The 26,118-nt window shown below is 41.0% G+C and overlaps 1 protein-coding gene across 2 annotated transcripts in view; it reads left to right on the forward strand.

Moving 5' to 3' along the window:
* LOC100196496 (molybdenum cofactor biosynthesis protein 1) overlaps positions 1 to 20,292 on the forward strand; it is a 64,223-nt gene extending 43,931 nt beyond the window's left edge. Inside the window, exons 10-11 of one of the 2 annotated variants that reach the window (XM_082957631.1) lie at positions 17,654 to 17,701; positions 18,703 to 20,292. In XM_082957631.1, the coding sequence (XP_082813757.1) occupies positions 17,654 to 17,701; positions 18,703 to 18,854 (200 nt within the window). In that variant the 3' untranslated portion in view covers positions 18,855 to 20,292. Of the gene's footprint in view, positions 1 to 17,653; positions 17,717 to 18,702 lie in introns of both variants that reach the window. The other variant, XM_014126168.3, reaches the window with a different exon arrangement.
* Positions 20,293 to 26,118: the final 5,826 nt, after the last annotated feature.

A 26,118-nucleotide genomic window follows, 5' to 3' on the forward strand; every position in this document is an offset into this window, starting at 1 on the left:
GACATACACAAAATAGTCCTAATTGGTGAAGTGAAATGAAAAAAAAGTAACTTGTTTAAAAAAAAAAAAGAAAAATCCTCTTACTGTCAACTGCATTTATTTCCAGCAAACTTAACATGTGTAAATATTTGTATGAACATAAGATTCAACAACTGAGACATAAACTGAACAAGTTCCACAGACATGTGACTAACAGAAATTGAATGTGTCCCTGAACAATTGATATCGAACAATTGATCAAACAATTTTCAGCAAACTTAACATGTGTAAATATTTGTATGAACATAAGATTCAACAGACAAACAGAACAAGTTCCACAGACATGTGAAGAACAAAAATGAACAAAGAGGGGGGGTCAAAAGTAACAGTCAGTATCTGGTGTGGCCACCAGCTGCATTAAGTACTGCAGTGCATCTCCTCCTCATGGACTGCACCAGATTTGCCAGTTCTTGCTGTGAGATGTTACCCCACTCTTCCACCAAGGCAAGTTCCCGGACATTTCTAGGGGGAATGGCCCTAGCCCTCCGATCCAACAGGTCCCAGACATGCTCAATGGGATTGATATCCGGGCTCATCGCTGGCCATGGCAGAACACTGACATTCCTGTCTTGCAGGAAATCACACACAGAACGAGCAGCATGGCTGGTGGCATTGTCATGCTGGAGGGTCATGTCAGGATGAGTACCACATGAGGGAGGAGGATGTCTTCCCTATAACACACAGTGTTGAGATTGCCTGCAATGACAACAAGCTCAGTCCGATGATGCTGTGACACACCACCCCAGACCATGACTGACCCTCCACCTCCAAATCGATCCCGCTCCAGAGTACAGGGCTCGGTGTAACGCTCATTCCTTCTGCGATAAACGCAAATCCGACCATCAACCCTGGTGAGACAATACCGCGACTCGTCAGTGAAGAGCATTTTTTGCCAGTCCTGTCTGGTCCAGCGACGGTGGGTTTGTGCCCAAAGGTGATGTTGCCAGTGATGTCTGGTGAGGACCTGCCTTACAACAGGCCTACAAGCCCTCAGTCCAGCCTCTCTCAGCCTATTGCGGACAGTTTGAGCACTGATGTAGGGATTGTGCATTCCTGGTGTAACTCGGGCAGTTGTTGTTGCCATCCTGTACCTGTCCCGCAGGTGTGATGTTTTGATTTACCGATCCTGTGCAGGTGTGTTACACGTGGTCTGCCACTGTGAGGACGATCAGCTGTCTGTCCTGTCTCCCTGTAGCGCTGTCTTAAGCTTCTCACAGTACGGACATTGCAATTTTTTGCCCTGGCCACATCTGCAGTCCTCATGCCTCCTTGCAGCATGCCTAAGGCATGTTCATGCAGATGAGCAGGGAACCTGGGCATCTTTCTTTTGGTGTTTTTCAGAGTCAGTAGAAAGGCCTCTTTAGGGTCCTAATTTTTCATAACTGTGACCTTAATTGCCTACCGTCTAAGCTGTTAGCGTCTTAACGACTGTTCCACGGGTGCATGTTCATTCATTGTTTATGGTTCATTGAACAAGCATGGGAAACTGTTTAAACCCTTTACAATGAAGATCTGTGAAGTTAATTTGTAAAAATACAAATATCTTTGAAGACAGGGACCTGAAAAATAGTTTATATACCCCAATTTGGGTGGGGTCTCCTCCTCTTTAAACATGACATCTTTATTACTAGGCAGGAAGTTAAGTGATACGGCAACAAACTGTTCCTTCTCCCTTAATGTGACCTGACCTCGGCCCCCCATTCCTCACTAAACCACATCTCTCCCTCAGTGCCTGTCAACATGTGATTACCTTTCCTTTACTCAGTACATTCCAAGGTTAATTGACTACACCATATACACTCCACCTACAGATAATCATTAACTTCTGTCATAGAAACCAGACTATGGCACTCAATATTTCAATCGGATAGATACCTGATAATTAACAACATTTAAAGTTGAACCCAGAACCCATCAGTGTTACACCTCAGATATCACAACACACATTACCAAAATATTCACTATCTTCCTATTTCCACATTATGCCCCAATAGGGCATAAACAGTGGTGGAAAAAGTACCCAATTGTCATACTCATGATGTCCTAAAAGTGAAGATGCCTTAATAGGGTCATGCTCCAACACTCAGACATAATTTACAAATGAAGCATGTGTTTAGTGAGTCTGCCAGATAAGAGGCAGTAGGGATGACCAGGGATGTTAACTTGATAAGTGTGTGAATTGGACCGTTTTCCTGTCCTGGTAAGCATTCAAAATGTAATGAGTACTTTTGGGTGTCAGGGAAAATGTATGGAGAAAAAAGTACATCATTTTCTTTAGGAATGTAGTGAAGTTAAAGTTTGGGTTAACCTGTTGGGTCTAGGGGGCAGCATTTGCACGTCTGGATAAAAAAAATGTACCCGATTTAATCTGGTTACTAATCCTACCCAGTAACTAGAATATGCATATACTTATTATATATGGATAGAAAACACTCTAAAGTTTCCAAAACTGTTTGAATGGTGTCTGTGAGTATAACAGAACTCATTTGGCAGGCAAAACCCTGAGACATTTTCTGACAGGAAGTGGATACCTGATGTGTTGTATTACCTTTAAACCTATCCCATTGAAAAACACAGGGGCTGAGGAATATTTTGGCACTTCCTATTGCTTCCACTAGATGTCACCAGCCTTTACAAAGTGTTTTGAGTCTTCTGGAGGGAGATCTGACCGAACAAGAGCCATGGAACGATGATGGCCCATTAGACACCTGGCGCGCGAGTTCATGTTGGGTACCCTCGTTCCAATACGTTATAAAAGAGTATGCATTCGTCCACCTTGAATATTATTCATGTTCTGGTTAAAAAAGGCCCTAATGATTTATGCTATACAACGTTTGACATGTTTGAACGAACGTAAATATATTTTTTCCCCTCGTTCATGACGAGAAGTCCGGCTGGCTTAGATCATGTGCTAACAAGACGGAGATTTTTGGACATAAATGATGAGCTTTTTTGAACAAAACTACATTCGTTATGGACCTGTGATACCTGGAAGTGACATCTGATGAAGAGAATCAAAGGTAATGGATTATTTACATAGTATTTTAGATCTCCCCAACATGACGTCTAGTCTGTATCGCAACGCGTATTTTTCTGGGCGCAGTGCTCAGATTATTGCAAAGTGTGATTTCCCAGTAAGGTTATTTTTAAATCTGGCAAGTTGATTGCGTTCAAGAGATGTAAATCTATAATTCTTTAAATGACAATATAATATTTTACCAATGTTTTCTAATTTTAATTATTTAATTTGTGATGCTGACTTGACTGCCGGTTATTGGAGGGAAATGATTTCCTCAACATCAATGCCATAGTAAAACGCTGTTTTTGGATATAAATATGAACTTGATAGAACTAAAAATGCATGCATTGTCTAACATAATGTCATAGGAGTGTCATCTGATGGAGATTGTAAAAGGTTAGTGCATCATTTTAGCTGGTTTTATGGTTTTGGTGACCCTGTCTTTGACTTGACAAAACATTACACACAACTCTTGTAAATGTACTGTCCTAACATACTCTAAATTTATGCTTTCGCCGTAAAACCTTTTTGAAATCGTAAAACGTGGTTAGATTAAGGAGATGTTTATCTTTCAAAGGGTGTAAAATAGTTGTATGTTTGAAAAATTTGTATTTTGACATTTATTTGGATTCAAATTTGCCGCTCTTGAAATGCACCTGCTGTTGATGGAGTGCACCACGGGTGGCACGCTAGCGTCCCACCTAGCCCATAGAGGTTAACACCACTAACAAATATTCATAACCGGTGAGATGTGTGTGGTCAAATGTAGGGCAAGAACAAAGAAACCAATAGCCAGGCCTTAATTACTTGGGAGCCCCCTTTACTGCTAAATCTGGATGCCTTTATACTTTATAAAACTGCATAATTTCACTAACTGAATTTCAAAGAGAGCGAGATAATGACACCCCATACTCTCCTGGAAGAGAAAGTGTACATAACATTTGATTTGAAACATGTTATCAAAATGGCTATTTGTGACATGCTCCGAATACAACAGTATATTGGAATGCATTATTTGTCACCAGTACTTGAAAACATGTGAATAACTGTAAATACATACATGCATGCATACATACAGTGCCTTGCAAAAGTATTCATCCCCCTTGGTGTTTTTCCTATTTTGTTGCATTACAACCAGTAATTTAAATGGATTTGGATTTCATGCAATCGACATACACAAAATAGTCCTAATTGGTGAAGTGAAATGAAAAAAAAGTAACTTGTTTAAAAAAAAAAAAAAAAAAGTAAAACGGAAACTCAGGAAAACAAAAAGAAAAATCCTCTTACTGTCAACTGCATTTATTTCCAGCAAACTTAACATGTGTAAATATTTGTATGAACATAAGATTCAACAACTGAGACATAAACTGAACAAGTTCCACAGACATGTGACTAACAGAAATTGAATGTGTCCCTGAACAATTGATATCAAACAATTTTCAGCAAACTTAACATGTGTAAATATTTGTATGAACATAAGATTCAACAGACAAACAGAACAAGTTCCACAGACATGTGAAGAACAAAAATGAACAAAGAGGGGGGGTCAAAAGTAACAGTCAGTATCTGGTGTGGCCACCAGCTGCATTAAGTACTGCAGTGCATCTCCTCCTCATGGACTGCACCAGATTTGCCAGTTCTTGCTGTGAGATGTTACCCCACTCTTCCACCAAGGCAAGTTCCCGGACATTTCTAGGGGGAATGGCCCTAGCCCTCCGATCCAACAGGTCCCAGACATGCTCAATGGGATTGATATCCGGGCTCATCGCTGGCCATGGCAGAACACTGACATTCCTGTCTTGCAGGAAATCACACACAGAACGAGCAGCATGGCTGGTGGCATTGTCATGCTGGAGGGTCATGTCAGGATGAGTACCACATGAGGGAGGAGGATGTCTTCCCTGTAACACACAGTGTTGAGATTGCCTGCAATGACAACAAGCTCAGTCCGATGATGCTGTGACACACCACCCCAGACCATGACTGACCCTCCACCTCCAAATCGATCCCGCTCCAGAGTACAGGGCTCGGTGTAACGCTCATTCCTTCTGCGATAAACGCAAATCCGACCATCAACCCTGGTGAGACAATACCGCGACTCGTCAGTGAAGAGCATTTTTTGCCAGTCCTGTCTGGTCCAGCGACGGTGGGTTTGTGCCCAAAGGTGATGTTGCCAGTGATGTCTGGTGAGGACCTGCCTTACAACAGGCCTACAAGCCCTCAGTCCAGCCTCTCTCAGCCTATTGCGGACAGTTTGAGCACTGATGTAGGGATTGTGCATTCCTGGTGTAACTCGGGCAGTTGTTGTTGCCATCCTGTACCTGTCCCGCAGGTGTGATGTTTTGATTTACCGATCCTGTGCAGGTGTGTTACACGTGGTCTGCCACTGTGAGGACGATCAGCTGTCTGTCCTGTCTCCCTGTAGCGCTGTCTTAAGCTTCTCACAGTACGGACATTGCAATTTTTTGCCCTGGCCACATCTGCAGTCCTCATGCCTCCTTGCAGCATGCCTAAGGCATGTTCATGCAGATGAGCAGGGAACCTGGGCATCTTTCTTTTGGTGTTTTTCAGAGTCAGTAGAAAGGCCTCTTTAGGGTCCTAATTTTTCATAACTGTGACCTTAATTGCCTACCGTCTAAGCTGTTAGCGTCTTAACGACTGTTCCACGGGTGCATGTTCATTCATTGTTTATGGTTCATTGAACAAGCATGGGAAACTGTTTAAACCCTTTACAATGAAGATCTGTGAAGTTAATTTGTAAAAATACAAATATCTTTGAAGACAGGGACCTGAAAAATAGTTTATATACCCCAATTTGGGTGGGGTCTCCTCCTCTTTAAACATGACATCTTTATTACTAGGCAGGAAGTTAAGTGATACGGCAACAAACTGTTCCTTCTCCCTTAATGTGACCTGACCTCGGCCCCCCATTCCTCACTAAACCACATCTCTCCCTCAGTGCCTGTCAACATGTGATTACCTTTCCTTTACTCAGTACATTCCAAGGTTAATTGACTACACCATATACACTCCACCTACAGATAATCATTAACTTCTGTCATAGAAACCAGACTATGGCACTCAATATTTCAATCGGATAGATACCTGATAATTAACAACATTTAAAGTTGAACCCAGAACCCATCAGTGTTACACCTCAGATATCACAACACACATTACCAAAATATTCACTATCTTCCTATTTCCACATTATGCCCCAATAGGGCATAAACAGTGGTGGAAAAAGTACCCAATTGTCATACTCATGATGTCCTAAAAGTGAAGATGCCTTAATAGGGTCATGCTCCAACACTCAGACATAATTTACAAATGAAGCATGTGTTTAGTGAGTCTGCCAGATAAGAGGCAGTAGGGATGACCAGGGATGTTAACTTGATAAGTGTGTGAATTGGACCGTTTTCCTGTCCTGGTAAGCATTCAAAATGTAATGAGTACTTTTGGGTGTCAGGGAAAATGTATGGAGAAAAAAGTACATCATTTTCTTTAGGAATGTAGTGAAGTTAAAGTTTGGGTTAACCTGTTGGGTCTAGGGGGCAGCATTTGCACGTCTGGATAAAAAAAATGTACCCGATTTAATCTGGTTACTAATCCTACCCAGTAACTAGAATATGCATATACTTATTATATATGGATAGAAAACACTCTAAAGTTTCCAAAACTGTTTGAATGGTGTCTGTGAGTATAACAGAACTCATTTGGCAGGCAAAACCCTGAGACATTTTCTGACAGGAAGTGGATACCTGATGTGTTGTATTGACTTTAAACCTATCCCATTGAAAAACACAGGGGTTTAGGAATATTTTGGCACTTCCTATTGCTTCCACTAGATGTCACCAGCCTTTACAAAGTGTTTTGAGTCTTCTGGAGGGAGATCTGACCGAACAAGAGCCATGGAACGGTGATGTCCCATTAGACACCTGGCGCGCTACTTCATGTTGGGTACCCTCGTTCCAATACGTTATAAAAGACTATGCATTCGTCCACCTTGAATATTATTCATGTTCTGGTTAAAAAAGGCCCTAATGATTTATGCTATACAACGTTTGACATGTTTGAACGAACGGAAATATATTTTTTCCCCTCGTTCATGACGAGAAGTCCGGCTGGCTTACATCATGTGCTAACGAGACGGAGATTTTTGGACATAAATGATGAGCTTTTTTGAACAAAACTACATTCGTTATGGACCTGTGATACCTGGAAGTGACATCTGATGAAGAGAATCAAAGGTAATGGATTATTTACATAGTATTTTCGATTTTAGATCTCCCCAACATGACGTCTAGTCTGTATCGCAACGCGTATTTTTCTGGGCACAGTGCTCAGATTATTGCAAAGTGTGATTTCCCAGTAAGGTTATTTTTAAATCTGGCAAGTTGATTGCGTTCAAAAGATGTAAATCTATAATTCTTTAAATGACAATATAATATTTTACCAATGTTTTCTAATTTTAATTATTTAATTTGTGACGCTGACTTGACTGCCGGTTATTGGAGGGAAACGATTTCCTCAACATCAATGCCATAGTAAAACGCTGTTTTTGGATATAAATATCAACTTGATAGAACTAAAAATGCATGCATTGTCTAACATAATGTCCTAGGAGTGTCATCTGATGGAGATTGTAAAAGGTTAGTGTATCATTTTAGCTGGTTTTATGGTTTTGGTGACCCTGTCTTTGACTTGACAAAACATTACACACAACTCTTGTAAATGTACTGTCCTAACATACTCTAAATGTATGCTTTCGCCGTAAAACCTTTTTGAAATCGTAAAACGTGGTTAGATTAAGGAGATGTTTATCTTTCAAATGGTGTAACATAGTTGTATTTTTGAAAAATTTGAATTTTGACATTTATTTGGATTCAAATTTGCCGCTCTTGAAATGCACCTGCTGTTGATGGAGTGCACCACGGGTGGCACGCTAGCGTCCCACCTAGCCCCAAGAGGTTAATATAAATAGTAAAGTACAGATACCCTAAACTACTAAAGTAGTACTTTCAAGTATTTTTACTAAAGTACTTTATACCACTGGGCATACACCAACCTATATCTTTATTGCTACTGTTAATCCACACAAATCATGTTTAACAACGTTAGAATATCTTCTTGCTTTTCTAATCAGGAATGTGGCTCTCCTCATGTACTTATAGACAACCTTGTATCACTATCCACATACTCTATTGCCTCACGGCCAATGCGGCTGGGACTTTCGTCCCTCTTACAGATCTTGCAGGTGAATACTGTCATGACGTTGCCCTCTGGGTTTTCTATACACCATCCCCCGACCTCTACACTTCTGACACAAGGCTGTGTGAAGGCAGTCGTAAAATTCCAAAAGAGAATGTCCTGCCTCATGGCCCAGTTTTGAGACAGAGAATGTTTTCATGGAGAGAACAAAGGATTCTTCCAGCTCACAGAATTGGAGAACCAAACAACATTTATGTTCTGGAGAAGGTATAAAAGATCGGTGAAGAATCCAGCTACGAACTGGCCCGCTTGGTACAATTTTATGGAACTCAGGAGAGACAATATTGCCATATCACCATAATGTTTATATAATAGCCTCAGCTATGGGACTTGCATCTAAATGGTTGTATAAAATGTATTAATAAGGATAAAGCTATTTGGAATACGTTGAGATGCTATGTACTGATGTTAATGTGATAAGCTTTGTACAGAAATACAATTCTAACTCCGTCATCGGCACGCCCCCAGGGACACAGACAGGACAAGGCGTCATGTGACAGCTTGTCACGTTCAGTATATAAGCCCCATCCATAATTACTTTCTTCAGACCAGGCCTCCACTCCATTACGAGTTGGCCAATAGGTTTGACCATGCATTCCTCTACTGAACTTTAACCTCTCTAGGGTATGTGGGACGAAATCGTCCCACCTACGTAACAGCCAGTGTAATCCCGTAGCGCGTTATTCAAAAACCTCAAAATGCAAAAACTTCAATTTTTCAAACATATGACTATTTTACACCATTTTAACTTCTTTGGGCTAGGGGGCAGTATTTTCACCTCCGGATAAAAAACGTACCCTATTTAATCTGGTTACTACTCCTGCCCAGTAACTAGAATATGCATATAATTATTGGCTTTGGATAGAAAACACCCTAAAGTTTCTAAAACTGTTTGAATGGTGTCTGTGAGTATAACAGAACTCATTTGGCAGGCAAAAACCTGAGAAGGTTTCATGCAGGAAGTGGCCTGTCTGACAAGTTGTGTTGTTGTTCTTGCTTCTGTTTATTGAAGAGTCAGGATCTTAGCTGTGACATTGCCGGGCTATCTACTCAGAATATTGCAAAATGTGCTTAATCCGAAAAGCTATTTTAAAATCGGACATATCGAGTGCATAGAGGAGGTCTGTATCTATAATTCTTAAACTAGTTGTTATGCTTTTTGTGAACGTTTATCGTGAGTAATTTAGTAAATTGTTAGTAAATTCCCCGGAAGTTTGCGGGGGGTATGCTAGTTCTGAACGTCACATGATAATGTAAAAAGCTGTTTTTTGATATAAATATGAACTTGATTGAACAAAACATGCATGTATTGTATAACATAATGTCCTAGGTGTGTCATCTGATGAAGATCATCAAAGGTTAGTGCTGCATTTAGCTGTCTTCTGGGTTTTTGTGACATTATATGCTAGCTTGAAAAATGGGTGTCTGATTATTTCTGGCTGGGTAGTCTGCTGACATAATCTAATGTTTTGCTTTCGCTGTAAAGCCTTTTTGAAATCGGACAGTGTGGTTAGATAAAGGAGAGTCTTGTCTTTAAAATGCTGTGAAATAGTCATATGTTTGAGAAATTGAAGTAATAGCATTTCAAAGGTTTTGAAAATCGCGCCACAGGATTCAACTGGCTGTTACGTAGGTGGGACGAATTCGTCCCGCCTAGCCCAGAGAGGTTAAAGACAAGACTCTCATTAATCTAACCACACTGTCCGATTTCAAAAAGGCTTTACAACGAAAGCAAAACATTAGATTATGTCAGCAGAGTACCCAGCCAGAAATAATCAGACACCCATTTTTCAAGCTAGCATATAATGTCACATAAACCCAAACCACAGCTAAATGCAGCACTAACCTTTGATCTTCATCAGATGACAACCCTAGGACATTGTTATACAATACATGCATGTTTTGTTCAATCAAGTTAATATTTATATCAAAAACCAGCTTTTTACATTAGCATGTGACTAGCATTCCCACCGAACACTGCCGGTGAATTTACTAAATTACTCACGATAAACGTTCACAAAAAGCATAACAATTATTTTAAGAATTATAGATACAGAACTCCTCTATGCACTCGATATGTCCGATTTTAAAATAGCTTTTCGGTGAAAGCACATTTTGCAATATTCTCAGTAGATAGCCCGGCATCACAGGGCTAGCTATTTAGACACCCAGCAAGTTTAGCACTCACCAAAGTCAGATTTACTATAAGAAAAATGTTATTACCTTTGCTGTCTTCGTCAGAATGCACTCCCAGGACTTCTACTTCAATAACAAATGTTGGTTTGGTTCAAAATAATCCATAGTTATATCCAAACAGCGGCGTTTTGTTCGTGCGTTCAAGACACTATTCGAAAGTGTAAATAAGGGTGACGAGCATGGCGCAATTCGTGACAAAAAAATTCTAAATATTCCATTACCGTACTTCGAAGCATGCCAACCGCTGTTTAAAATCAATTTTTATGCCATTTTTCTCATAAAAAAGTGATAATATTCCGACCGGGAATCTGCGTTTAGGTAAACAGACAAAAGAGAATAAAGCATGGGGTCGACTCGGGCACGCGCCTAAGCCCATAGTACTCTGATCGGCCACTTGCCAAAAGCGATAATGTGTTTCAGCCAGAGGCTGCCTCGATATCGTTCAGCTTTTTCCCGGGCTCTGAGAGCCTATGGGAGCCGTAGGAAGTGTCACGTTAGAGCAAAGATCCTCAGTCTTCAATAAAAAGAGCCAAGATGAAACACAACTTGTCAGACAGGCCACTTCCTGCATGGAATCTTCTCAGGTTTTGGGCTGCCATTTGAGTTCTGTTATACTCACAGACACCATTCAAACAGTTTTAGAAACTTTAGGGTGTTTTCTATCCAAAGCCAATAATTATATGCATATTCTAGTTACTGGGCAGGAGTAGTAACCAGATTAAATCGGGTACGTTTTTTATCCGGCCGTGTCAATACTTCCCCCTAGCCCGAACAGGTTAACCAACATGGTTAAACTATCGATACAGAATAATAACAAGTTTTTGATATTAAGTACTAGTCTGCAGCTAGAATTCGGTATCATTGAACGCGAAGACCGACGAAACATCTATTCTATAACGGCGCTAATGAATGTCGCTTTGAAAGATCCATTCTAACCGAGAGCGAGAGAACGTGGACAGAAACTCTCCAACAAGCATCACGACGATACACTGAGCGTAAATATATATTGATTGCAATTGTTCCCGAATGAGTGAGTGTTCATGTGCAAAGGATTAGCATATCAATTGTTAATATTTATCAACTCTGTTGTGCCTCCTCAGCTGCCCTTTTATGACCCTTTGTTTAAAAAGCCGCCATGCCGGTTTAGCCCACTAGGGCGCATTCCTCCACCATTTTCCTTGTAATGATAACTACTGTTTTGTATGCTTTCTGTGAATTACTTAGTTTAGTAAATAAATGATTTTAAGACAATTGATGTATGGATGACTTAGTGAAGACTGGGTTCATGCAGATAACAACAATTTACGACGTTTGGAATGAGACTGACGAGGTAAAGAATACACCATTTAAACCAGAAGATAATCGGTCAGATAATATATTATAGGAAAGTTATATTAGGAAAATTATAACTTTGTAATCTCAATATTTTCCTTGGTGCCCCGATCTAGTTAATTACAGTTAAACGATTAATCAGTTTAATTGCGTAATAATAATTACAGGGAGTTATTTGATAAACATGGCTTCAGTTTAACCTCTATGGGCTAGGTGGGACGCAGGCGTCCCACCCGTGGTGCACTCCATCAACAGCAGGTGCATTTCAAGAGCGGCAAATTTGAATCCAAATAAATGTCAAAATTCAAATTTTTCAAACATACAACTATTTTACACCCTTTGAAAGATAAACATCTCCTTAATCTAACCACGTTTTACGATTTCAAAAAGGTTTTACGGCGAAAGCATAAATTTAGAGTATGTTAGGACAGTACATTTACAAGAGTTGTGTGTAATGTTTTGTCAATTCAAAGACAGGGTCACCAAAACCATAAAACCAGCTAAAATGATGCACTAACCTTTTACAATCTCCATCAGATGACACTCCTAGGATATTATGTTAGACAATGCATGCATTTTTAGTTCTATCAAGTTCATATTTATATCCAAAAACAGCGTTTTACTATGGCATTGTAGCTCAGTTGTTCTAGCATGGTGTTTGCAACGCCAGGGTTGTGGGTTCGATTCCCACGGGGGGCCAGCACAGGGAAAAAAAAATTATGAAATGTATGCATTCACTACTGTAAGTCGCTCTGGATAAGAGTGTCTGCTAAATGACAAAAAAATGTTAAAAAAAATGTTGAGGAAATCGTTTCCCTCCAATAACCGGCAGTCAAGTCAGCACCAAAAATTAAATAATTAAAATTAGAAAACATTGGTAAAATATTATATTGTCATTTAAAGAATTATAGATTTACATCTCTTGAACGCAATCAACTTGCCAGATTTAAAAATAACCTTACTGGGAAATCACACTTTGCAATAATCTGAGCACTGCGCCCAGAAAAATACGCGTTGCGATACAGACTAGTCGTCATGTTGGGGAGATCTAAAATCGAAAATACTATGTAAATAATCCATTACCTTTGATTCTCTTCATCAGATGTCACTTCCAGGTATCACAGGTCCATAACGAATGTAGTTTTGTTCAAAAAAGCTCATTTATGTCCAAAAATCTCCGTCTTGTTAGCACATGATCTAAGCCCGCCGGACTTCACTTCATGAACGAGGGGAAAAAATATATTTACGTTCGTTCAAACATGTCAAACGTTGTATAGCATAAATCATTAGGGCCTTTTTTAACCAGAACATGAATAATATTCAAGGTGGACGAATGCATTCTCTTTTATAACGTATTGGAACGAGGGTACCCAACATGAACTCGCGCGCCAGGTGTCTAATGGGCCATCATTGTTCCATGGCTCTTGTTCGGTCAGATCTCCCTCCAGAAGACTCAAAACACTTTGTAAAGGCTGGTAACATCTAGTGGAAGCAAATAGAAGTGCCAAAATATTCCTCAGCCCCTGTGTTTTTCAATGGCATAGGTTTAAAGGTAATACAACACATCAGGTATCCACTTCCTGTCAGAAAATGTCTCAGGGTTTTGCCTGCCAAATGAGTTCTGTTATACTCACAGACACCATTCAAACAGTTTTAGAAACTTTAGGGTGTTTTCTATCCATATATAATAAGTATATGCATATTCTAGTTACTGGGTAGGATTAGTAACCAGATTAAATCGGGTACATTTTTTTTATCCAGCCGTGCAAATACTGCCCCCTAGCCCTAACAGGTTAATGGTGCCCCAAAGACACGACAATACCCACACTAGGGACCTATCCTGCACGGGACTTACCCTACACCATAGTGTCACTCATGGATATCGCAGAGAACTAGCTCCACTCGATACCTACCCGACACCATATCTTTACGACCGTTACACAATGGGCCTACTGAATAAACTTAGGCTTTCTAGGTCCGTATCCTATAATTGTTCAGTCTATGATTCTCATCACCCCAATATGTCAGAATAAGTGTTAACAGGTGTAGAAACTGTGCCTACCTTGTTTCTGGTGCCGGCTCCTGTTTCACTGATTCAGACTCTAGTTTAACTGTAAATCGCGGTGAACCGTGCTCACAGCGCCAACTGTTGGTTTTAACTCTGTTTAATTAGAACCTAAAGGACAACTAGGAATAGCTCAAACTAAGTTTATTCACCCAGTGGGTCAAACAGCTAAAAAGACAGACATGTTTCCACCAACACCAGTATTTATGCCACCCATTAGACGGCGTTTCCTCCTTTTCTCTAAACATTACATCCTTGTTGCTAGTCAGGAAGTTAAGTGATGTGGGTAATAAACTGTTCCTTCTTCCTTCATGTGACCTGATCTGACCTCGGCCCCCATTCTTCACTAATCCACCCTCATCAGTGACCGCAACCATGTGATTGCCTTTTCCCTTACTTAGTAACATTCTCCTGGCTCTTATCCAACCTCCATTGACCCCACCATTCCTACATATAACCATTAACATCTGGTGTAGCATGTATTTCAAATTTCAACCCAACAGCCCTTTAAAAGTAGACTCAGTTAGCAATAGGACATCAGACATCATTCCCAGCAATTGCTGATTAGTGAAAAACTGTAATTTGAATAACAGACTTTAAGGCCTCTTACATATTCGAAACAACGGTTGTGCTATTATAGATATTTAATATTTTGTCTGCACAAAAGAGATATCGTAATATGCTGTAAGCTTACTCCAGACTGCTTGAAATGTCACTAATAGTGCTATCAAATTGGATAATTTTATATAGATCCACGGGTTGTCATGTGTGTTGTCGAGGTAGAGGACCCTGGTTCAAGCCCAGTCAGAAGCAAGTTCAGGGAGGCAGCACTATGTGCTAAGCTAGCACAGTGATGCCGGTTATACTGGTGCTGTGACTCAGGTCCACAGTGGGCTTAGCTCGACAGCTGGGGATCGAGTTGAAGGGGTGTGTGTAACAGAGATAAGAATGCCTTAAGCTAGCTTGAAATGTCGCCAACGGTGCTATCGAATTGGATCCTTTTCTATAGCTCAGTGTGTTTCATTGGCATCAGAACAGCACCCTAATCACAGAGGGTTCGATCACACACTGATTTATACTGAACAAAAAATATAAAGCGCTACGTAAAGTTTTGTCTCATATTTCATGAACTGAAACAAAAGATCCTAGAAATGTTCCATACGCACAAAAGCTTTTCTCTCAGAATTAGTTTACATCCCTGTTAGTGAGCATTTCTCCTTTGCCAAGATAATCCATCCACCTGACAGGTGTGGCATATCAAGAAGATGATTACACAGCATGATCATTACACATGTGCACCATGTGCTGTGGACAATAAAAGGCCACTCTAAAATCTGCAGTTTTGTCAACACAATGCCACAGATGTCTCAAGTTTTGAGGGAGCAATTGGCATGCTGACTACAGGAATGTCCACTAGAGCTGTTGCCAGAGAATTGAATGTTAGGTTGTTTTAGAGAATGTGGCGGTACGTCTAACCGGCCTCCCAACCGCAGACCACTTGTAACCACGCCAGCTCAGGACCTCCACATCCAGCTTCTTCACCTGCGGGATCGTCTGAGACCAGCCACCCCTACAGAATAACTTCTGCACAAACTGTCGGAAACCATTTCAGGGAAGCTCATCTGCGTGCTTGTAGTCCCCACCTAGGTCTTGACCTGACTGCAGTTCGGCGTCGTAACCGACTTCAGTGGGCAAATGCTCACGATGTCCACTGGCACGCTGAATAAGTGTGCTCTTCACAGATTAATTCTGGTTTCAACTGTACCGGACAGATGGCGTTGCGTGGGCGAGCGATTTGCTGATGTCAACGTTGTGAGCAGAGTGCCCCATGGTAGGGTTATGGTATAGGCAGACATAAGCTATGGACAACGAACACAATTGCATTTTATCGAGGGCAATTTGAATGCATAGAGATACCGTGACGAGATCCTGAGGCCCATTGCTATGCCATTCATCTGCCACCATCATTTTTCAGCATGATGGCCCCATTTCGCAAGGATCTGTACACCAATTCTTGAATGCTGAAAATGTCCCAGTTCTTCCATGACCTGCATACTCACCAGACATGTCACCCATTGAGCCTCTTTGGGATGCTCTGGATCGACATCTACGACATTGTGTTCCAATATCCAGTGGGACAACATTCCACAGGCCACAATTAACAGCCCGATCAATTCAATGCAAAGGACATTTCGCACTGCATGAGGCACATGGTGGTCACACCAGATACTGACTGGTTTTGTAATCCACGCCCCTACTTTTTTTTTTTTGTAAGGTATCTGTGACCAACAGATGCATATCTGTAGTCCCAGTCATTTGAGATCCTTAGATTTAGTTTGAGCCAATCAGTTGTGTTGTAACAAGGTAGGGGTAGTATAAAGAAGGTAGCCCTATTTGGTAAAAGACCAAGTCCATATGTCAAGAACAGCTCAAATAAGCAAAGAGAAATAACATTACATCATTACCTTAAGACATGACGTTCAGTCAATCTGGAAAATTTCAAGAACTTTGAAGGTTTCTTCAAGTGCAGTAGCAAAAACCATCAAGCACTATGATGAAACTGGCTCGCATGGGGGCTGGCACAGTAAAGGAAGACCCAGAGTTACCTCTGCTGCAGAGGATAAGTTCATTAGTGTTACTAGCCTCAAATTGCTGCCCAAATAAAATCTTCAGAGTTCAAGTAACAGACACATCTCAACATCAACTGTTCAGAGGAGACTGCGTGAATCAGGCCTTCGTGGTCGAAGTGCTGCAAAGAAACCACTACTAAAGCACACCAATAAGAAGTGATTTGCTTGGGCCAAGAAACCCAGGCAATGGACATTAGACCGGTGAAAAGCTGTCCTTTTGGTCTGAGTCCAAATTTCAGATTGTTGGTTTCAACCGCCATGTCCTTTTTGAGATGCCGAATAGGTGAATGGATGATCTTCGCATGTGTGGTTCCCACCGTGAAGCATGGAGGAGGTGGTGTGGGGGTGCTTTGATGGTGACACTGAGTGATTGATTTAGAATTCAAGGCACGCTTAACCAGCATGGCTACCTCAGCATTCTTCAGCGATACGCCATCCCATCTGGTTTGCGCTTAGTGGGACTATCATTTGTTTTTCAACAGGACAATGACCCAACACATCACCAGGCTGTGTAAGGGCTATTTGACCAAGAAGGAGGGTGATAGTGCTGCAACAAATTACCTGGCCTCCACAATCACCCGACCTCAACCCAATTGAAAAGGTTTGGGATGAGTTTGACCGCAGATTGAAGGAAAAGCAGGAAACAAATGCTCAGCAAATGTGGGAACTCCTTCAAGACTGTTGGAAAAGCATTCCAGTTGAAGCTGGTTGAGAGAATGCCAAGAGTAGGTAAAGCTGTCAAGGCAAAGGGTGGCTACTTTGAAGAATCTAAAATTATTAAATATATTTTGATTTGTTTTCAACTTTTTTCCTTACCACATGATTCCATATGTGTTGATGTCTTCGATATTATTCTACAATGTAGAAAATAGTAAAAATAAAGAAAAAATCCTTGAATGAGTAGGTGTGTCCAAACTTTGTGTGTGTATTCTCTTGTAAAGGATCCCAGGGGCTCCAAGGTCCTCATATTTCATTTTTTTCAGACAGGTTGAAATGTAGAATGGGACTTTGTTTATTTTTTTATCTTTTTTTCTTCTATCTTGCCCGCCTTTTCCATTGAAGTCCTCACAAACTCACTCTTTCTCCCGTCCCTCCCCACAGGCATGTTCAGCATCTCCCAGATGAAGAACAGACCCATGATCCTCATCGGTGGGTGACGTGGCTGTACGTAACACTCACTCATTCGCTTCCCCTCTTTCTCACCTCTACCCCTCCCTCCTTTTCACCCCCCCCTCTCTCTCCTTTGCTCCCACTCTCTGATCTTCGCTCTTCTTCTAATCTTGTACCCTCAGTCCATTTGATTGAATTTTATTGAATTTGATTAAGTGAACCCATTGTTGTACAAGGCTGCTTCTGTGATTAAATCTCCATTTTAAAGTAGTCCATTTCTGATTTTTCTACTTCTATGAGTGTATTGGAAGTTTATTAATAAACTGAAAAGCTGCATTCCACTACCTACTGTGCTGGAGTGTGTATAGTCTGAACCGGTATAAAGCCAAGATAGGTGATTTACTGCCACTTGCAGTTAATGGAATCAGTGACGGTAAAGAAAGCGAGACCTCCTCCACCTTCTCTGGGGCATGGAAAGGAGACATCTCACCGGCACATATTTTCTGGTCGCGTGAGGGCGAACGGGGATGGACAATAAGTAGACCAGAGCCAGCAGTTCCCTCTCTCGTATGAACATGCCAGAGATTATGGAGGAACTGGGAGAGAGGGAATGCCCACTTACATGAGCCTTGAAAAAAATGTACATGGTAAACGTCTTGAGTCGTTCATCTGAATTTATCCACCATCTTTGATGGAATGTTTGCAAAGGAGTATAATTCATTGGCTGACCCCTCCTGCTTAGCAAGTCCCACCCAGACTTCTCCCTAAATGGCGAAAGCCCTCAATGGCACTGCCCATGAACCCACAGAAGCGACCTCTGAGTGGTGATTCCAGCTGCATCGTATTATTCTGGCGTACAAAATGGGAAACCATGATCCTCTTCTTGGATCGAGGCCTTTTTGACCTCTAAATCATGTTGCAACTTTTTAAATAAAATTACTGATCGAATGGCAGCAATGATAATGCAATAATAATACTGTTTTTTTATTTTTTATGTTGTCTCCCTAAACCCTAATCTTAATTTCATCCATGTCTCTCAGACACCACACCCCAAAGGCCCCTGTCCCTGCCCAAGTCCAGAGTCTGCCAGTGGTCCTCTCCCCCTCGTCTATGTCCCAGATCCTGCAATCCTCACCTCAGTTATGGCCCTCCAACTGTACCAATCCAGAAGTGGAAGTGGCCAACCCAGTAAAGATGTATCGTGCTATTCAGGCTCCACAGTTTTAACAGTGCTGCCTGATGTCAGCTGTTCGGGAACCCACCAGTGTGGAAGAAGCCCTCAGTGGTTCCATATTGTCAAAAGAATCCTTTACAGTGGTGCCGCTGGCTCTCGTGTAGTCCCAGAGAATATGGGATTGATGACTTGATGACTTTCTCAAATCAAGGCTGCTGATTCTGACATGCACACAAATGCATTGAGTCACAATGACAACTGTCTCAGGTACACACTTGCCAGGAATCCAAACTTAATAAAGAATGCCTCTACAAGGACCCCTGAGATTCCCTCCCTTTGCACACTACTGAGAAATGCTAAAACAGGGCCCACCTAAGACAGCATAGCATAAGGCAGTGCCACAGACAAACCTCCAGAGATGACCTCCAAGCCAAACTCAAACAGCGCACACAGGAGCACTTGGGGGCGGGCGCAAATTCCTCTGACTCCCCCAAGCCGGACAACACCATCACTGCCCAACTGACCCACACAGACGCCTAAAGCCAAGCCTCCATGGTGGATGTGGGCAGCAAATCCCCCACACGTCGAAGCACCACAGCTACCAGTCACCTGGGCCCCACTGCCTTCCACCTGCTCCGGAACAACCATTTAGCCAAGGATGACGCAGGCAACATGGGCGCACTCATCCCGCTTTGCAACCTGCTGCCCATAACACAGGCCGTACCAGCGTGGAGATGGATACGCTGACTGCGGTTGCAGTGGCAACGTTGACGCTTTACGTCATGTGCAAGGTGGTGAGTCACAACATCACCATCACAGACATCAAGCTAGATGAGCGGGAAAAAGGACTTCCACCGTGAGCCCTAACCACTAACTGGAAAATGATCTCCACGGCACCAGGTTTGGGGGTCAGTACATACGGTAAAGGGATCAATGGAATGCAGACCATATCTAACAAAGTGGATATTCATCAAATCCATCATGATTTATATTTAATAACAGGCCCACAATGTGGTAACTAAAATCTGATTTGGATATATTTGGATGTTTTTGCTGTATGATATCTAGAAGTTGTTCTTTTCGGGTTTAGAACTAAATGCTTGTGTGAACTGGTAGCATACCATGCTATATATTAATCGGTGGTGGTAATTAGTCTTTTTTAAGTGTAATGCAATTGATTGGTGACGATGCCATGAACATGTATTGGGGTTTACAAGCATTATACTCTGATTTTTACCCCAGCAGTGTGAATTACACAAACAATAGCCAATATTTTGATTTACGCCATTGCAGAAATTCTGGATCTATGACCATAGGGGGAACACATGCGTGGTTGTTTTGGTCGAACGTTTACCTGATCTATACTATTTTTTTATTAAGTTGGTTTAACACAGGTGGTGATTTGATAACTACATTTCCCAAGTTGACTGAATAAAAAATTTAATTGAGCACCCAACCCTGCATGGTACATCTCCTTTCAGAATCTCACATTTTTTAGAGGATCAGGAAATGCCTTACTGCAAGTCATCCACTGATGAAGTCCATCTTAAGCTTAAACTCCATAGACCTTTTTTATGTTTTTTATTTTATTTCACCTTCATTTAACCAGGTAGGCTGGTTGAGGACAAGTTCTCATTTGCAACTGCGACCTGGCCAAGATAAAGCATAGCAATTCGACACATACAACAATACAGAGTTACACATGGAATAAACAAAACATACAGTCAGTAACAAAAAGTCTATATACAGTGAGTGCAAATTAGGTAAGTTAAGGCAATAAATAGGCCATGGTGGCGAAGTAATTACAATATAGCAATTAAACACTGGAATGGTAGATGTGCAGAAGATGAATGTGCAAGTAGAGATACTGGGGTGCAAAGAAGCAAGATAAATAAATACAGTATGGGGATGAGGTAGGTAGATAGGTTGTTTACAGATGCTGGTAGGCTGTGCCATGACTTGCTGATCAGTATTGGTCCTTCCATTGTACCAGATTCTTATGATCAGAAATGTTTATCTGTACAATCTGTAGAGTACATCTGCAGACCTGCACGCATTTTGCGTACCAATGCATACAATTTGAGGTCAGTATGCTGGTATGAAAAACGACCTTAAAATACGCAATGCGGCATCTGCAATGTAGTCGGTCTTGAACACAACCCATGTTTTTTTATACAGTATGTCGCAGACCCTCACAGAAAACGTGGGTTAGGAAGCTACTTTTCTGATACACCCATAATGTTGAGTCTGGAGTCCTTTTTGGGAAAGAGAATAAATATGGACTAGGGCAGGGATAATCAACCCGCCGCGGGACGCTTTTTTTCTTAAGCGGATGGTCGGGGGGCCGGAACATTATTACAAATCATTTGTGGACTGTAAATAGTAGCCCAAACCGATACCTGTATGTTTGACTAAAACTGAATAATTTCAAACCTTGCTTACATTTGGATACGATCACGTGTCTCTCTATTATGTGTGGGAATACTTGGGAACAGATTTCTTAAATAAAATCACTTGGAGCTGATTTCCTGATTACAGTCCAACAATGAAAATTCCACACATTTTTGGCTCAAACAATTTTATTTTTCAAATAAAACCATTTGGCCCACAGGCCGCCATTTGGGGAAACCTGGACTAGGGTGTGCGTTAACCTATTAAACTTAACCCTTGCTCTCAACCACCTGTGATAAGACAATCAGAGTCAACTACTGTTGGCTGCCTCATGTGCTAAGGCACGTGTCAAACTCATTCCATGGAGGGCTGAGTGTCTGCTGGTTTTAGCTCCTCCCTTGTACTTGATTGATCAATAAGGACACTGATTAGTTAGGAACTAGTCCCCTTACCTGGGTGTCTAGGTCTTAATTGGACAGAAATTGAAAGTAAATAATGATAATACACTCGGCCCTCCATGGAATGATTTTGACACCCATGTTCTAAGGTGACACTAAATTAATTTGATAATTTCACACAGTAAAGTGCTGTACACTGATTGTTGAATATATCCAAAGTTACTAATTATCATGTGATATGAGTTATCTTTTCTATGTTCATTATTCAGCACTGCACCTTTGGAATACTAATTAAATAAACAAGCTAATATGTAAACATTGCATTCATTATTATCTATATTTAAAGACCACACCCAAATCTAGTATTTGGTGTAATGCATGTGGCATTTCCTTTTTGTCAAACATTATCCCATGTTATGTTACACTGAACAAAAATATAAACTAACATGCAATAATTTCAAAGATTTTACTGAGTTACAGTTCATATAAGGAAATCGGTCAAATAAAATAAATTCATTAGGCCCTAATCTATGGATTTTCACATGACTGGGAATACAGATACTATATGCATCTGTTGGTCACAGATACCTTAAAAGAAAGGTAGGGGTGTGGATCAAAGAACCAGTCAGTATCTTGTGTGACCACCATTTGCCTCATGCAACGGGACACATCTCCTTCACATAGAGTTGATCAGGCTGTGGATTATGGCCTGTGGAATGTTGTCCCACTCTTTAATGGCTGTGCGAAGATGCTGGATATTGACGTAAACTGGAACACGTCGATCCAGGGCTTCCCAAACTTGCGACATCTCTGGTGAGTATGCAGGCCGTGGATGGGTAGGGCTCGGGCTTAAAATGTATGCCCATGCAGGGCTCTAGCTGTTTTTACTATTTCTAAGAATTTAAAACCTTTTCTGTCATCTAAAGTAGTCATTTTATGGTAATTCTTTACTTAGATTGGCTTACCCTGGCCTCAGACCATTTTTAAAATATATATTTTTTTTTACTTTAAAGTGACTCAACCCACATGAATAAATGTTAAAAATCCAGCAAACTCTTCACTGATTGACTTATTTCTGACAAATAGCCCCCACAAGTACTTGTCCCGTGTTGTCTTTGCTAATGATCTCTGATCACTGTCCTATTGCATATATTAGAGATACCAAAGAGATTAACACTGATCCTCGTATATCGTAAAACTTCAATTAATTGCCTGGGCATTTATTTGCTTAAATCACTGAACACAACAGATGCTTATTAGAGACAGGCTTCTATTTCCTTAATGCACACAGCTTTTGCTCATTTGCATAGTTAACTGTTTAATTCCAGCATTTCTATAAATGTCTTAATTTCCTGCACTGTTATCATTTACACAGTGTCACATTTATTTTGTGTTTAGTATGCCTCTATATACATGCAGTTGAAGTCGGAAGTTTACATACACCTTAGCCAAATACATTTAACTGTTTGTCACAATTCCTGGCATTTAATCCTACAAAAAATTCCCTGTTTTAGGTCAGTTAGGATCACCACTTTATTTTAAGAATGTGAATTGTCAGAATAATAGTAGAGAGAATGCTTTATTTCTTTCATCACATTCCCAGTGGGTCAGACATTTACATACACTCAATTAGTATTTGGTAGCATTGTTTAACTTGGGTCAAACGTTTCGGGTAGCCTTCCACAAGCTTCCCACAATTTTGGCCCATTCCTCCTAACAGAGATGGTGTAACCGAGTCAGGTTTGTAGGCCTCCTTGCTCGCACACGCTTTTTCAGTTCTGCCCACAAATTTTCTATAGGATTGATGTCAGGGCTTTGTGATGGCCACTCCAATACCTTGAATTTGTTGTCCTTAAGCCATTTTACCACAACTTTGGAAGTATGCTTGGGGTCATTGTCCATTTGGAAGACCCATTTGCGACCAAGCTTTAACTTCCTGACTGATGTCTTGATGTTGCTTCAATATATCCACAATTTTCCTACCTCATGATGCCATCTATTTTGTGAAGTGCACCAGTCCCTCCTGCAGCAAAACACCCCCACAACATGATGATGCCATCTATTTTGTGAAGTGCACCAGTCCCTCCTGCAGCAAAACACCCCCACAACATGATGCTGCCACCCCTGTGCTTCACGGTTGGGATGGTGTTCTTCAGCTTGCAAGCATCCCCCTTTTTCCTCCAAACATAGTGATGGTCATTATGGCCAAACAGTTATATTTTTGTTTCATCAGACCAGAGGACATTTCTCCATGTGCAGCTGCAAACCGTAGTCTGTCTTTTTATGGCGGTTTTGGACCAGTGGCTTCTTCCTTGCTGAGCGGCCTTTCAGGTTATGTTGATATAGGACTCGTTTTACTGTGGATATAGATCATTTTGTACCTGTTTCCTCCAGCATCTTCACAGGGTCCTTTGCTGTTGTTCTGGGATTGATTTGCACTTTTCTTACCAAAGTACGTTCATCTCTAGGAGACAGAATGCGTCTCCTTCTTGTGCGATATGCCGTCTGCGTGGTCCCATGGTGTTTATACGTGCGTACTATTGTTTGTACAGATGAACGTTGTACCTTCAGGCGTTTGGAAATTGCTGAAAAGTAACCAGACTTATGGAGGTGTACAATTTTTTTTTCTGAATTCTTGCCTGATTTCTTTTGATTTTCCCATGATGTCAAGCAAAGAGGCACTGAGTTTGAAGGTAGGCCTTGAAATACATCCACAGGTACACCTCCAATTGACTCAAATGATGTCAATTAGTCTAACAGAAGATTCTAAAGCCATGACATTTTCTGGATTATTCCAAGCTGTTTAAAGGCAGTCAACTTACTGTATGTAAACTTCTGACCCACTGGAATTGTGACACAGTGAATTATAAGTGAAATAATCTGTCTGTAAATAATTGTTGGAAAAATTACTTATCTTGCACAAATTAGATGTCCTAACCGACTTGCCAAAATTATAGTTTGTTAACAAGAAATTTTAATGACTCCAACCTAAGTGTATGTAAACTTCTGACTTCAACTGTAAATAATTATCATCCCCTTTCCAAACTCTCTTGCCTAGCAAAAATTCAAGAATCCTTGGTAAATACTCAACTTAAAAAGGATCTAACTACAAAATCTATTCTAAATGCACATCGGTTAGGTTTCAGACCAGGTCATAGAATCATCTCTGCTACTACTTTGGTTTTAACTTCTTGCGGATCAGTGGGACGCTAGCGTCCCATTTCGACACCTTCCGGTGAAATTGCAGAGCGCCAAATCAAATTACTATTAACATTAAACTTTCATGAAATCACAAGTGCAATACATCAAAATAAAGCTTAACTTCTTGTTAATCCAGCCGCCGTGTCAGATTTGTAAGTCGCTCTGGATAAGAGCGTCTGCTAAATGACTTAAATGTAAATGTAAATTTCAAAAAGGCTTTACGGCGAAAGCAAACCATGCGATTATCTGAGGACAGTGCCCAGCACACACATGCATAAATCATTTTCAACCAGGGAGTTGCGACACGAAAGTCAGAAATAGCGATATAATATATGCCTTTGAAGATCTTCTTCTGTTGGCACTCCAAAAGGTCCCAGTTACATTACAAATGGTCCTTTTGTTCCATAAAAACTCAGTTTAGCTGGTGCGCTTCAGTCAATAATCCACTCGGTTTCCCTCCTTCAAAATGAATCCCAAACGCTACCAATAAACTTGTCATAACAAGTCAATCAACGTTTATAATCAAACCTTAGGTACCCTAATATGCAAATAAACGATACAATTTAAGACGGAGAATCGTTGTTGTCTTCACCGGAGAGAAATACCAAAGAACGCGCTCTCATTCACGTACTTGGAAACACTACAGCCAAAATGGGAGCCACCTAGAAAAACTACAATTTCTGGCTCATTTTTTCCAAAAACCAGCCCGAACCTCTTTCTAAAGACTGTTGACATCTAGTGGAAGACCTAGGAACTGCAATCGGGCACGATTTCGCCCTATCATGAAAGTGCCAGCCATTGAAATCAGTGGTAGGATGACATGTTTGTTGGGGGGATGGTTTGTCCTCGGGGTTTCGCCTGCCATTTCAGTTCTGTTATACTCAGACATTATTTTAACAGTTTTAGAAACTAGAGTAGAGTTTTCTATGCAAATCTACCAATTACATGGATATCCTAGCTTCTGGGCCTGAGTAGCAGGCAGTTTACTTTGGGCATGCTTTTCATGTGGACGTCAAAATACCGCCCCCTATCCCAAAGACGTTTTAAACAATGTTCTTAATTGTTTGCATAAGAAAACACTGTGTGGCCCTTTTTTATTGACCTGTCTAAAGCCTTTGACACTGGATCACTCAACTGATTGAGGCTTTCATCAGTTGGCCTGAACCAGGCTGCGTGTACCTGGTTTGAAAATTATTTAAGAACAGAATGCAGGGTGTATTTACTGATGGCGTTAAATCAAGTTTTCTAGACGTAACAACGTTTGTCCAACAGGGATTGGTTCTTGGTCTGAT

Source organism: Salmo salar, chromosome 11 (genome assembly GCF_965601325.2).
Source record: "Salmo salar chromosome 11, fSalSal1, whole genome shotgun sequence".
In the NCBI taxonomy this organism is placed as follows: Eukaryota; Metazoa; Chordata; class Actinopteri; order Salmoniformes; family Salmonidae; genus Salmo; species Salmo salar.